The sequence below is a fragment of the Passer montanus genome, unplaced genomic scaffold (assembly GCF_014805655.1).
Source record: "Passer montanus isolate IOZ18808 unplaced genomic scaffold, ASM1480565v1 scaffold11, whole genome shotgun sequence".
Taxonomy (NCBI): domain Eukaryota; kingdom Metazoa; phylum Chordata; class Aves; order Passeriformes; family Passeridae; genus Passer; species Passer montanus.
The window spans coordinates 10808253-10822188 of NW_024357613.1; the positions used below are offsets into that span (position 1 = coordinate 10808253).

Here is a 13936-nt window from a genome sequence, read left to right on the forward strand (position 1 = left end):
ATCTCTTAAAAATTAAAAATAGGTTTGTTTGGAGTTTTGTGGTTGGCTGTAGATACCTGCTCCCCTTGCCATTTGAAATATCACTTTGTATAAAAGCAGACACCTGATGTAAATGAAGGCAAGTAGAATAACAAAGGACTTAAATTAAAACATATCATACTCTTCTGTGATTCTGTATTAAATAATAATATTTGCTACCTACTTATCCCTCTCTTGCTTAGAAATCCTATGCTTTTGTTTAATTTCACACCATTTAAATGGAATGAAACTGAAAAGTCAGATTGTCAAACTGAAGTTACTGGCTGTATGTGACTGGCTATTTCTTCATGGGTTTACTGGCCCCTCCCTGTAACATTGTTATATTTTTCTGCGTTACTAAGAACTTATTTATGAAGTAAATTCTATCCCACTACTTAGAAAAACATTGCTTACAGTATTTCAAGTCTCAGGAAACTGTGATTAATGAAAGGGTTGCTGTGGGCAGCTCACACTCACATTGCTTGCTGCACTTTGAGTTAAATGAGCTTGTGGTTTACAGTGTTAGTTACTGTCATACAGCTGTGGAGCTGAGAGGAAAAGATACTTCAGGTGTAAACCTTGTGAATCTTCGGAACAGTGGATAACCTGAACTCATAAGTCTCTTTTTGCCGTTTTAACTGTTCTAGGTTATTTCTGTGTACAGAGACATTTTTGGCCAGGAGGCTGATGTGTATACAGGAACCAGGGAGTTTCACATCAGTCCATATAATGTTCAGGTAAACTGTTGATAAGGGAGTTTGTGATGGGATAGGGAAGGAAACAATTTGCACAGCTAAACTCCATTTGCCTCTGTGTCATCCCTTTCAGATCGGTTATTCAGTTCTTTCTCGTGGCAACTATATTCCTCATTCTGGCAGAATTCTCTCACTTCTGCATCATTCACTGCAGTCTCTGGAGTCTATAATGAAGTGTGTGCACATGAGCTGGATGGTGATCCTGGTGGGCCCAGCATCTGTTGGCAAAACCAGTCTGGTGGAGCTGCTGGCCCATCTCACCGGCCATCGGCTGAAGATCATGGCGATGAACAGTGCAATGGATACAACTGAACTCCTGGGTGGATTTGAGCAGGTAAATCCTCTTTTGGTAATATGGCAGAATTTCTCCTTCCTACCTAATAGTGGCCAGTCTGCTGTGAGTTTACTATTTGTAATTGGAGCCTTGGCACCACGGTGTTGTGCATGAGCTAACTCCCTGATGGCCTGTTTGCAGGTTGATATCAACAGGCCGTGGCAGCGCCTCTTGGAAAAGGTGGAGAGTGCTGTGAGCACCCTCGTAAGGGACAGTCTGCTCCTGGCAGAGCTTTGTGCAGATGATGCTGAACTCGTGCTGCGTGCTTGGAGCAGTTTCATCCTGAATTACAAACCCAAATCTCTGGGGGAAGGAGGTGGAAGTGTTACAGCTGAATTAGTGAGCAAACTGGAGGGGATACTTGTACTTACCCAGCGACTAAACAACAAAATAAATTCTTACACAAAGGCAGGTATGTATGTTGGTTTTCCTTCTTTTTTTTTTTTTAATCATTGTTTAAAATAAGGCATCAATACTCATCAAATTTCATCTAATAGGGAAGAAGTTAAGCAAAAAAAAATCTGTTTAGGGAGTGAAGTGTCAATCTGTTTTATATTTCTTTGTGCTTGCAAACCTTTTCTGTTCACATGGATTTTGCCTGTGGGAGGCTTCTGAAGAGCTGGAGCCTCTGCTGTTATGTTCCCCTAAAAATTATGAAGCATATATATTTATTAACAAAATAACTGCTATTTTTCTTGAATGGTGCTGGAAGCTACTTCATTAATGTAAGTCTCCTGGAGCCTCTGCTGTTATGTTCCTTATGTTCCAATTATGAAGCATATATATTTATTAACAAAATAACTGCTATTTTTCTTGAATGGTGCTGGAAGCTACTTCATTAATGTAAGTCTCAGTGTAAGATCTATTTCCTTTCAGAGTTTGCTCACCTGGTAGAAGAGTTCCGGCGTTTCAAGCTGCAGCAGGCCCAGGCTGCTGACTGCAACAGCCATGGCACTTTTGAGTGGGTAGATGGGATGTTGGTTCAGGCCCTGCAGTCTGGAGACTGGCTCTTAATGGACAATGTTAATTTCTGCAAGTAAGAGATTTTACTGGCCTTGTTTCAGTGATCCCTTTAACCTCCCTGATTGACTTTGCCTCTTAGTGAGTGATTCACAACTAAATATTCACAATATTTTGCATTTGATAATACACAGAAGCAATAACTTAGATTTTATGGAAGAGTGTCTTCCTTCTCAGCTTAGCATTTGACATTTTGCCTGTTACCTTATAGAGTAATTATAAGTTAAAATCCTGTTTGGGTTTTGCTTAAAATTTTGACTTTTGGTACCATTTTGACTTCAGGTCAGAAAGGGATCAAATTGGTACCTTTTTATGACCACATGAATTTGTTTTGAATGCAGCCCTTCTGTGCTGGACCGCTTGAATGCTTTGCTTGAGCCAGGAGGTGTTCTGACCATGAGTGAGAGAGGTGTCATAGACGGCACAATTCCTACAATAGCTCCTCATCCAAACTTCAGGTACTTATTTCTGCTGTTTGTTCCTCCTTTTTTTTCCCCCTTTATCAAATAGCAGGTTCAGCATAAAAATGTCATCAGTTGAGCCAGTCTTCTGATATTTTGAATGCTGTTCAGTTGGCCATGTAGTGTAGTGGCACTTTCTGGCAGGGAAGAAAACTACACTATGGTGGGCATATAAAAGAAGGCTTAAGAGGCTTTGCTTTATATCCTTGTTGCAACATGAACTATTAGACAGGACAATTCATAGCAGTGTGCCTCTGCCTTGATTTTGCATTTCTAGTTTAGGACTCCAGCACTTCCCTGTTTCACTGTGCTGAAATTGAGGATGTGTGCATTGAGGATGGTGAAGTCATGAGATAAGGTGGTATATGGGCGTAATAATTTTCTTCCCAGCTTTTTTTCCATCCCATATATAAATTTGAGTTTACTGCAGTGACAGGACTTAAAAAAACCCCGACAAATCACCCAAATAGACAGTCTGTTCTCTCAGACCTGAAGTAGTCTCTGGGGAAGATGGGAGGAGACTGTAACAGGATTCTGTATCATTCCTACCTGTTACAAATTCATGACAAGGATATTGGGACTGATACTCTCTGGTTCCTCTGAATTGGAAACATTCTTGACTTTTCAGAAACCTGTTTCCAGTACATTGTATCTCAGAAGTACTTTTTCCTCCTTGCTTTTAAGAGGTGTCTTTTGATAGTATTATCTACTTGAATGTTGGATGCTTAGGTTTTTAAATAGCACAGATTTATTTGAAGCTGTTGCTAAGACTTCTAAAAATCTTTATAGCTCAGAGGCATAGTCTAACTTTTCTTTGTAAGTGGGCAAATGATAAAACAGACATAACTCAGATAATAATGAGTTGGAAGTCATACAGAATATCTGTGTCTAATTGCAAAGTATAACTATTCATACGGATTTCTCATTTAAATTCAGTAGCTGTCTCTGGATTTCTAGATATTGTGTCCCCATTTTTATGAAGATGAATTTACTTTATGGAGAAGCAGATTTGCTAGTTCCAGAGTGATAGCTTAAGGACCTAAATTACATTTTAAGAATTTAAGGCAGTTGGAATGATTGTAGTAGCCCCCTTCCAATTTGAATTATTCTTTTCTAATATCCAACAGGCTCTTCCTTTCTATGGATCCAGTTCATGGGGAAATATCCAGAGCCATGCGGAATCGTGGGATTGAAATTTACATTCCTGGGGAGAATGATGGAAATATATTGGACACTCTGGATGTGAAGCTACTCCTGCATGGTTTGGGTTTAGTTGGAGACACTGTCTGTGATGCACTTCTGGCTGTGCATTCAGAAACCAAAGAAGCAATAGCAGGTAAAAAAAGTCTGTTCAGTATTCTTTAGCAACAAGGGCTTATTACATACATCTGGATGAAGTCTTTAGTATTAAACCCTGGTTATTTTATTGTCTTATGTGCTGGTATAAGTAAGCACATAAAACTAGAGGCAGGTACTTTTGAATTGTTTTTTTTGCATTCCCAGAGAGTAGGCCCAAGTTTTGGAAATGTGGTAACTACAGTGCTTTGTAAGGAGACATCAGACTCTGGCACATTGTCCCTTGCTATCGGGAAGCCAATGTATTCAAAATGAAAATTAGCAAAACAGAGGGTTTGCACAAGTTGTACTTGGCAGCTGAGTTTCATTCATCTCAGCTGTCTGATGTCTTATTTTGAGCTGGACATTTGTTATTTACAGTCTTGTCAGGTTTTCTTATCAGCCTTGGGAAGAATCCATTCAGCTTTTAGGTCAATAGGAGAAATTTGTTTTGTATCATGACACATTAAGTGGTGTTTGTCACATTAAAGGGCTGACAGTTGCTAAACATTTGTATCATTCTAATTGTTGTGTATCTTTCAGGTTCTGTGTCATCTTTGTCACCTTTGCTTCAGGCTGCTGTATTAATTGTGCAGCAAATACAAAGAGGCTTTGGATTAGCAAAGTCTTTTTACAGAGCCTGTTGGGAAGTTTATGGCCGCTCACAACAGCTGCAGATTAACCAAAAGGTAAAAATCCTAAATTGGAAAGCTTTTCTTAGATCATCTAGATAAGCGAAAAATGTAACTTCATGAGGCTAGTGTTTGAGATCCTTTGTTTTGCAAGTGCCTGAGAGACTGATGGAGATGGTGCTCTTGGAGAGATGAACCAAACAATACCCTGTTTAGACTCTGAGGCTTGTGGTTTATAACAGCTTCAGCTGAGACTTTGGGATATTCACCCTGATGCATCTGTAGCCTGTCACACTGTGCACACTGTCTTCTGTAGACACATTGATTTCCTGTTTGAAACTGCACAGTGTGTTATTTCAATTCTGGTAGGAATGTTTTGGTACTTTTATTGTATGTATTATATAGTGTTTGTAGAAGATTTGGTGTCTAGTAATTTCATAATAAATACATGTAATTAAAGAGTTTCCTGAGCTATGGTGCTTGACGTGTGTTTGAATGTGACTCTAACCTGCTTTTTGGTTGCTTGTTGTAGGTTGTGTTAGAATTGGTTACTAGGCATGCTTCCTCTCTGGCTTCCCCTGACACCTGGGGTGAGTCCTTGCTGGCAGTGGGATTGTGGCCAGACTCCCTGCCTTCGGGTCTGTTTGCAGCTGAGGACTCACTCCTTTCCACAGTCCGGAGTGATGGGCAGGTCCTGATGTATTGTCTGCATAGACTAAACCTCAGAAATGGCAGGTAGGCAGGAAACTGTTTTTTTTGTTTTGTCTAGTAAATGAGAAACAGTATATGTGAACTATTCATGGCATGTCATTGTTTATTGCAAAATCCTGTCTTCAGCAAATTGTGCAGGTAGAGATTGTGATTGTCATACTCTGTGTTCCTGTTACCTTTCCATGCAGCCACTACAAATGAAAGTTCAATTATTTACTGCTTTGTTCTTAAGTCTTCCATATATATTCAAAATACTTGACTTCTTAATCTTTAATAAGTGCATTTGACTCATTTTGAGAGTTGTTTAGCAGAAAATGTGAATGCAAACTCTGGGTTTAGTAGGTAATAAGAGCCCCAAAATGTCTTCCTTTGGTTTCCTTCTAAGCTATAAAAAACCTGAGCATTGAACTAGTTTAAAGTATACTAATGATTCTCTGGATTTCTGGTTTTCATGTAATCAATTACTCATCAGTAATTTTAGGTCCAGTAGCTTCAGGTGAAAACACAAATTTCCTTCTTCAGACAGAGCTGTCTGAAAAGAAGCAGAGGCCCCTGTGCAGGGGGTATATGAAAGAATTTTCTAATGATTTCTTGTGCATATAGCTGTTAATTTTTACAACATTGGTGCAAAAACTTTGTTCCTGCCTTCTTTGCTTAATAACCTACTCTGGACTATAGGTATGCAGATAGATACTGTAGGTTGCTTCCAGTGAAACAACAAGCTGTGGAAGTTTGTAGTAAGATCAAAAGTTGAAATTGTAAACTCTAAGCGATATGCTGTGTTGTTTGCTATTTTTGTTTGGTTTTGTTGTTTATTTTTTACTCAATGACACTTCTTTTCCTATCTTTGTATTTTTAAATTTAACTTTGCATATCATTCCAGTGCACAAATCAATTAAAATTTCTCAGTAAAATTCTGTGCATATTCTCTTGAGATAGTGCATGAATTTTTGGCAACAGTGCACTCCTGATATATCAGTTTCTCTGGGTCTGGAGTGAAGGCACTTGAGACAGTAGTTTTGTGGTCAGACTCAGGTGTTTATTATTTCTTATCAGTAAAGCAGTCTCACAACCATGAGTTTGGCAGCTTTTCATTAGCAAGGCACAAAATGGCTAACAGTCTCTTGTTTAAGACTAAACTATCCAATTAAGAGCTGACACCTAGATCATTTTTCCTTTTAACCCAATGACTGATCCCAAGTAGCCCGCAATGTGGACTTTTCTGTCCAATTACAAAACATCACCCAAACCCATGAAGAAGGAGGAAGAAGAAACATGAAGAAGAAACCCAGGACAACACCCTGTGCCCTCCATCTTGCTTCCAAAACCTAAATTTCTCAGCAAATGATACACATACACTACTTTCTATAATCTGTTTCACACTTTCATGGATTCCAGTCTATCTTGAAGTTTAGGAAACTTTCTCCATGAATGAGGGTCAAAGCCAGTGCTTCCCTTGGGGTCAGAACACCCCAGAGCAGACAGAAATATTCCAGATGCCCTGGGTTTTCACACTAATAGTAGACACTGCCAACTAATTTGAAATTGGAAACTGGTTTTAAAGCTAAATAATGGAGGAAAGATCATTGCATTGCTGCACTGATGCCTAAAGATGGTTGCGTAGCTTGACTTGCAAAATATATTTTTTCCTGGATCTGCCAGTTTGAACCCTTGATTGCTGGACTTCTTTGTGTTTCAGGACATTACCAGTGACTCTGCAAGATCTTAAGAAGTTTTTGCAGTCCACTAATCCTGAGAGTCTCAAGTTCAGTGCTGTTGAGATAGATGCAAACTGGATGGATGAAATGGAAGTTCTCCAGGCTTCAGTGAAACTGTTCATAGAAAAGGCAACCAATCAAGACTGGAAATTAAGGGTTAAATGGCTTAACTCCTTAGCCAAAAATCTGCCACAGGTGCTTGGTATGTAATCACTTAACTTTGTTTTGTCTAAGGGCTGGGTTGTTATGTTTTCTCAAATTGTAAGTCTTCTATGGAAATATCCAGGCCATTCCAAATTATAAGTTATAAAGAGTCTCAACAGTCCACACTAATTCAAGGGCATGGAGGCTCCAGGGAGAGACAGAAACAGGTTGTGTATGTTAGGGAAATAAGGAGATTTGGGCTAAACATTATTCTTTATTGCTCAGCCATGTGTGTAACTTGTGCCACTTCTGAATTAGTTATTTTTGGATCCGGTTTTCATCTGTGTAAGCAAATATGCCTTTTCACTATTTTTTTTCAGTAATAGTGAAAGCAGTCAAATGCCTTCTGTGTATCTGGTGTTAAAATACAAACGCTTAAAAAGCCAAGGAATTGCAGAACTGAGATTTCCTGAAGCAGTGTTTTTTGAACATTCAAGATAATAGCTGGGATGAGCTATTCACTTAATTACAGAATTAAACTCATTAAACTCATGGAGCATTTAGGCAACCGTTAGTCCTAATAATTCACACATTTAGCTCTTTTTTATGGTCTGAAATCTCAAATATGCTGTCCTTACATTAATTGCTTCCTCTTTATTTTGCCATTGTTTCGGGCAGGTAGGTCTGTAAAGTAGAAAATATGTAAAAAAAATAATTAAAAGTGTGCTCTTTTTTTTTCTTATTGTAAAGAAAATACACACACACACTCCCCACCCCCCCAATTATTGAGAGGAAGATTTGAAGGTATAAATTCATGGATTTTCACAAACCAGCTGTGACATTCTGGTGCTTTTAAGACCTTTTGGAGACAATACAAAATATGACCAATCAGCATATCCAAAGTGGATGCACAGATTTGATTCAGTCTGTTTGTGCTGGCTCAGTTGAAGTTATTTTTCTTGATTTGTACTAAACACTTTTATACCCATGTTCTCCCCTCTTCACCTGCAGATTCAGTGAGGATTCAGCTGGAAGCAGGTGCTGTAGCCCTTGGTTGTTTTTATGCCAGTCCCCTCTCATCTGGAGTCAGTAACATGATCAAGTTGCTGCAGCCAACTATGACAGGTACACCTGAAAAAGATGGATGTAAGACGTTGCTTTCTTTATTTGTTCTCTGAACACACTGCAACCCTTCTTAGGAAATGTATGTAGCAAAACAAAGGCTAAATTCTGAATATATGTTGCCTTTGTCATAAAATAAAGTACAACAAAGAAAACAAAAAAGAAATTACAACAAATACAAACATTCTTGCTGTCTAGAACAGCAAATATAGCAATTAAATGCATTTATACTATTCAAGTTAGAGATGAGAGCTCTTCCCATGAGTCCTGGCTGTGTATGGACTCAGATGTCTTCCTGCAGCTCAGAGTGATGTTCTGAAGAGTGACTCAAATATTCACTGCCTTTCTGACTTGATAGTTATATTTTTTCCTCAGGATTTTTATTAGTCCATCTGAAACCCATGGCTTGGCCTGTAATTTTCCCTTGGTGTTTTGTGGGGAGCTCAAACCTGTGGCTTCTTTTCCAAGCTTGTTAGATGCATGAAAGCTGCACACAGTGACACTGGGCCTTCTATGGATGGTCCTGGGTGTCTTGCCTGGACTGTAAGCCACACTTGAGTTTCTAAGCTCTGTTTGAGTGTACTAAGCCCTGTTTAATTTATTGTCAGTGTTCTGTTTTACAGAACCTGCAGTCAGCTTTAATGCTTTTCTGTTTGGCTGTCTGAAGTTGGGAGAGTTTGGCTGCCTTCCTCCTAAGTTGCTTCTTTCTTTCCCTCATGTTCTTGTATAGGCAGGGGGACAAGAAGAGAACTGAGTAATGTTTCACTGCTGTCATGTCTTGTCTGCCTTTCCAGATGAACATGTGATGCCTCTGGACCCAAGATGGAATATGCAGTTTTTGGAGATCATTAGAAATTCAATGAACTTTGATACAGAAATGGAGCACACAGACCAGCTCCTTATGCTTTTGAAGTCTGCAGCAAATCGGTGGGTTACAAAAAAACCCTTGTGAAGAGTGCCCAGTGCCTGTAACTAGTGCTGAGTAAACACTTGAGATGTCTGCCAAGTGTGATTTTAGGTTTTGATAGGTGTGGTCTAAAATATTAAAAAGGCAGAGGTTTTTGTACAGGTGTTTAAATTCTTTGCTTCTGTTTTCTGCGGATGCATACTAAAAACCTATAGGAGCAGAGCTGCCAGCATTCCATACAGGCTGCATACAGTACTTCAAAGATAAATCAGAACTGTGGGATAAAGCATTAAAGAGGCAGAAGCAGCAGTGTGAGATCTCTGACAAAACTTAAATAGTTGTCCTGCTTTTGGATTTTGACTATTTTTCCTAATAAGATTAAAAAGTACACAGATTTTGAAGTTAAGGTATAACACCTGCTCACATATCCTACAAACCATGTATTGCATCTGTTTAGTAGGTCACTGCTTTTTCTTTCCTGGTGAAGTCAGGAATCTGCTCCTTGTGAAACTTGCTTCTACAGAAACCATATTCAAGCAATCAGTTGTGTTGGACCTCGTACTTCTTCCATTATACACTGAATATATTATGTCACTTTGCAGTTTAAATGCCATGTTGTAGTTCACCATTCTTATAAGGCCAAAGTTTAAACCAGTACTGGATTGATAACAACTTTGTTTTTACTTCAGGGCAGTGTTATTTCTTGACCGAGAAAAAAGAAGTTACATTGAGAAGAGTTTGATGGCCAGCAAGAAGCCAAGAAACAGTGTCTTAAGAATGTCTCTAGATTTCCACAAAAGTGGGTTGATTTTTGCTGTTCCTTTTGGTTCTGTAGTCAATTTGAAATATGGTTCATTTGCATTGTTATGAAATGTGTACTTCAAACATGGTGTGCAAAGAGAGAATAAGTGAATGTAAAGCAGTCAAATGAGGACTAGTGTGATATCTAACACATTATTCTTAAATTAGATATACCTTAGGCTACACTGTTTGTGTCCTGCCTCTATGAGGTAATCAGTGAATATGATTTTTCTCTTAATTAACTAAACTTTAGGATAACAGTGGAGAGAAATTGGAATAGCATTCTGTTTTTAGCTAATGAGAATAACCAAATTCTTCAACTGTGTTTTTGTTTTATGTAAGTGGGAAGTTTTACTAAAACAAAGGGTAAAATTTAGTGATGAAGTTAGTGTGCTGCATAGAAGCAATTGATCAAGGAATCCGATTTTTCTCTTAATTAACCAAACTTTAGAATAACAGTGGAGAGAAGCTGGAATAGTATTCTGTCTTTAGCTAACAAGAATAACCAAAATTTTCAGCTGTGTTTTTGTTTTATGTATGTAGGAATTTTTGCTTTTAAAACAAAGTGTAAAATTTAGTGATGAAGTTAGTGTGCTGCATAGAAGCAATTGATCAAGGTCTCATTATGGATTTTTTAATATATAAATGTATAAAATGCATAGAGGTAACAGAGAATTGTGAAAATAATGAAGGGCTACTTTTATTGCTTAATTTCTTGGATCTTTTCAGGTTGTGGCTTTTTCCTCAAACACAGAGAGGTTCTAGTGATCAGAAGTTGACCCATATGTGTCATGTGATGTGGCTGGAATATTCAGTCTCTGCCTTTCTTTTCCTCTTCCCCAAACTTCAGATCCAGGAAGTTACAACTGTCTTCCTCATGCAGTTGTGGTCAACCTTGCTGCTTTCTTTGAACTTTGGGATGCATTTGCACTTCACTGGGTGAAGTCTACTCAGGTGGCCTTAAGTGACGATGACACGCACGATGTGAGTAGACTTTTCACAGTACATTTATGGAAATTAAGTGAAATTGGACTGCGTGCAGAAAACTATTTTTAGTTTCAGGGGCCGTGAAATAAAGTGCAATGCTTCTGTTTGTATTCAGAATATGCCTAACAATAGGCAAACGATCATGTTTGTTTCGGTGGCTGTGTTTGTGCCCTCTAATACTTGTTTAGGATGGCATGAATTGTGCTGTAGGAGTGCCTGTTTGTCTCCACTGATGATAAACAGAGTATCCATTTCTATCTCTGATAACAATGTCTGAACCCGGACATCTGACATGCAGGCCACAGAGGTGGTTCACTTCTCCCTTTCCCCTTTCAGACCATGAATATAATTTTGCTGAAATCTTGACATTGTAGACTTGGTGCAGGGATTGGTTTGTTTTGGCTGCTGTAGTTCCACTTGCTGGTGTGGTACTTTTAGAGAACCTGTGGTTGAGTCCTGGTTGTGTAGCACTAAGTACAAAACACTGTGGGACTCTGAAGTTAACACAAGTGATGGTGGTTTTGCTTTTTCTCCTGCTTGAAGTAAGCAGTGTTGTGTAACCTGGGGCAGGGCTAGCTGTGTAACCTCCTTGGCTGGTTCTAGGTGTTGTACTGCTCGCTGTGGCGGGACCGGTTCTGGGCTGTCTCTGACTTGGTCACAGTGGATCCTCCAGGGTTGTCACTCCTGGCTCTGCACTGGCACTGGGTTATGAAACACCTAATTGACAGAATTCCTCAGATGCTTATTGGATCAGACCAGAACAAGTGAGTGGCTTTGTTTGGTGGCTTTTGATTTGTTTCTGTTAAATAGCTGTATAAATTACTCTTTTCTGTAGTGTTCTAGCTGCTAAGTTTTGTTAGTGTCCCAAGCTGTGTTCCATTAGTGATGCAAATAACAACATCATTCATTTTTAAAATCTGTGTTTCCTAGCACTGTGCTTCTGCTTGCTCAAATGATCATCTAGAATTTTTACCCATTTAATGAAAGGATGAGAGAAAAACTTCTTTATGCATCCTTTTGCCTTGTTCCTCAAACTTCTGTTAACTGTGGGCTTCTTTTCTCCCATCTGTCCCTCTCCTTTTTAATTTTTTTCCTCTACAAGGATTTCCAGGGAAATTCAATCCGTTTCACAGCAGATTCAGAGCTGCTTGGTCAATCCTGCTGGTATTTCAGCCAATATGAAGATACTACAGAAGTCTCTAGGAAGACCCCTTCCGTTTAAGGTATCAATATTATGTTTGCAAAGGATTTGAATTTCCAGCAGTGTCCAGATAGGCTTTAATATATTTACAGCACTTGCTTTTCAGGACAGAGAAAACACAATTCTTGTCTATTTTTAAGATTGATTAAAAAGAAAATTTCAGCACGTGGTAATGTACATATCTTTTGAGAAATATGTCAGTTATCCAGCTATATCATTTCTACTATTAATTATGCTATGTATAGAAAATATTTACTTAATAGAGATACCTGAGAATAAAAATATTACTACTTGCTGTGTGTTGGAGGCTTGTGAATATCAATATGCCACTTGCTTATTCAGTGAACATAGGTGTACTTAGAACAGCCTGTGCACTTCCTTTTATACAGCACAGGATGGGGCTGCCTTATGACTTCCCAAAACAAGGCCTCTTAAATTTGACAGTTTTAGAGTTAATACATTTCAGAATTTGTTGTAATTAATTAAAAAGAAAAAATTTAGTAAATTTTCTAAAGAATACTAGTCCCTGTTTAAAATGCATGTACAAGTAGTCATGTGCAGTTGTGTTGGTCACTAGTGCTTAGACCTAGGTTTTTATGATCTCTCTCAAGGATACTCAGCTATCAAAAAATGCACGTAGTTACTTTGAGACTCTAAAGAACATTCAGTGCTTACTAAGATTTTGGAAAGATCCAAATGTATTTAGACATCCAAATGTATCTAATATATCTAAGCCTCCAAATGTATTTAAATTGTAGGTGTAAACTGTAATTTCTTGAAAGTGACAGTAGCTCCTGGTATTTTTTTATTATTATGTGTATTTATTGCCCTTGATTTAGATAAGTTGCCCAGTTGAAGTACTATTTTTCTGCATGATGAAGGGAAAAACCCTAACTTGACAAGGAGGAATTGTAGCCACCTGTTTCAGTTTCTGTCTTCCTGCTGTATTGAGTCAAGCTACTAAAAGATTATTTTTAGGCTGTTGTTTCAGGCTGGTTATATATACTTGTACTTCAGTTGTGTACATGTGAATTTGGAATCTTAGTTTTGTCTGCAGTCACAAATCTTGTCTGTGGTTTTGTTAGCACTGCTGAAACAAATTGTCCTTTTTGTGTTTCCAGGATAAACTGGGCATGGAATGTTTTTCTCAGTTAAAAGCTCTCAGCAAACCACTGAACATCTTGGAGCTAAAATTGGCCTGTGGAGAAAGTAGATGGCAGGAGAAAATGTGCTGTGTGAAAATTGCTGTCACAGGAACGAAGATGAAGAAGGCATTGCTGCAAGCTGATGGCTTGATAATAAGAGCAAATCATTTAGAAGATGTTAGTCTGGGTAGGTGACACTTGTGAAGAGCCCAGCAGTCTGATTTCTGCCATCTCCATTCTTTCGTACATGGATGGAAAGGATGTTAAATGTTCACTGATAAGAAACGTAGTACATACATTTATGTGCCTCTTTTATTTTGTCAAACAGGTCAGCTACAGATATTTTTGAAAGCTGTACATTCACAGCTGAAAGCAGAAGGAGTCACATACAGTTATTCAGAAGAAAGGCTTCCTGAAGACACCATCTGCAACCAGTTAGACCCTGCCCTGCTAAGCCAGCTCTGCAGTCAGGTTCAGCTATGGCCTGCAATGGAATACATAGGGGTGCTCTGGCAGTACAAACTAACAGCAGATTATGTGGCCAAAGCTTGTGCAAGAAGGTGAGAAGAAGTGTGGAGAAAGAACTCCTATATTCCTTTCATGATATTCCAAATCTCTAGCTAGAAGCTGTAACTTTGGTGCTTT

At 38.6% G+C, this 13936-nt stretch overlaps 1 protein-coding gene across 1 annotated transcript in view; it reads left to right on the forward strand.

The window, feature by feature from the left end:
- Positions 1–13936, forward strand: part of MDN1 (midasin AAA ATPase 1) — a 92827-nt gene that overhangs the window by 43524 nt on the left and 35367 nt on the right. Inside the window, exons 41-57 of the mRNA XM_039727789.1 lie at positions 666–755; positions 847–1107; positions 1249–1519; positions 1984–2143; positions 2469–2585; positions 3716–3924; positions 4467–4612; positions 5088–5290; positions 6966–7186; positions 8140–8253; positions 9045–9177; positions 9847–9956; positions 10809–10942; positions 11549–11709; positions 12048–12168; positions 13268–13478; positions 13620–13851. Coding sequence (XP_039583723.1) covers positions 666–755; positions 847–1107; positions 1249–1519; positions 1984–2143; positions 2469–2585; positions 3716–3924; positions 4467–4612; positions 5088–5290; positions 6966–7186; positions 8140–8253; positions 9045–9177; positions 9847–9956; positions 10809–10942; positions 11549–11709; positions 12048–12168; positions 13268–13478; positions 13620–13851 — 2894 coding nt within the window. The remainder of the gene's footprint in view (positions 1–665; positions 756–846; positions 1108–1248; positions 1520–1983; positions 2144–2468; positions 2586–3715; positions 3925–4466; positions 4613–5087; positions 5291–6965; positions 7187–8139; positions 8254–9044; positions 9178–9846; positions 9957–10808; positions 10943–11548; positions 11710–12047; positions 12169–13267; positions 13479–13619; positions 13852–13936) is intronic.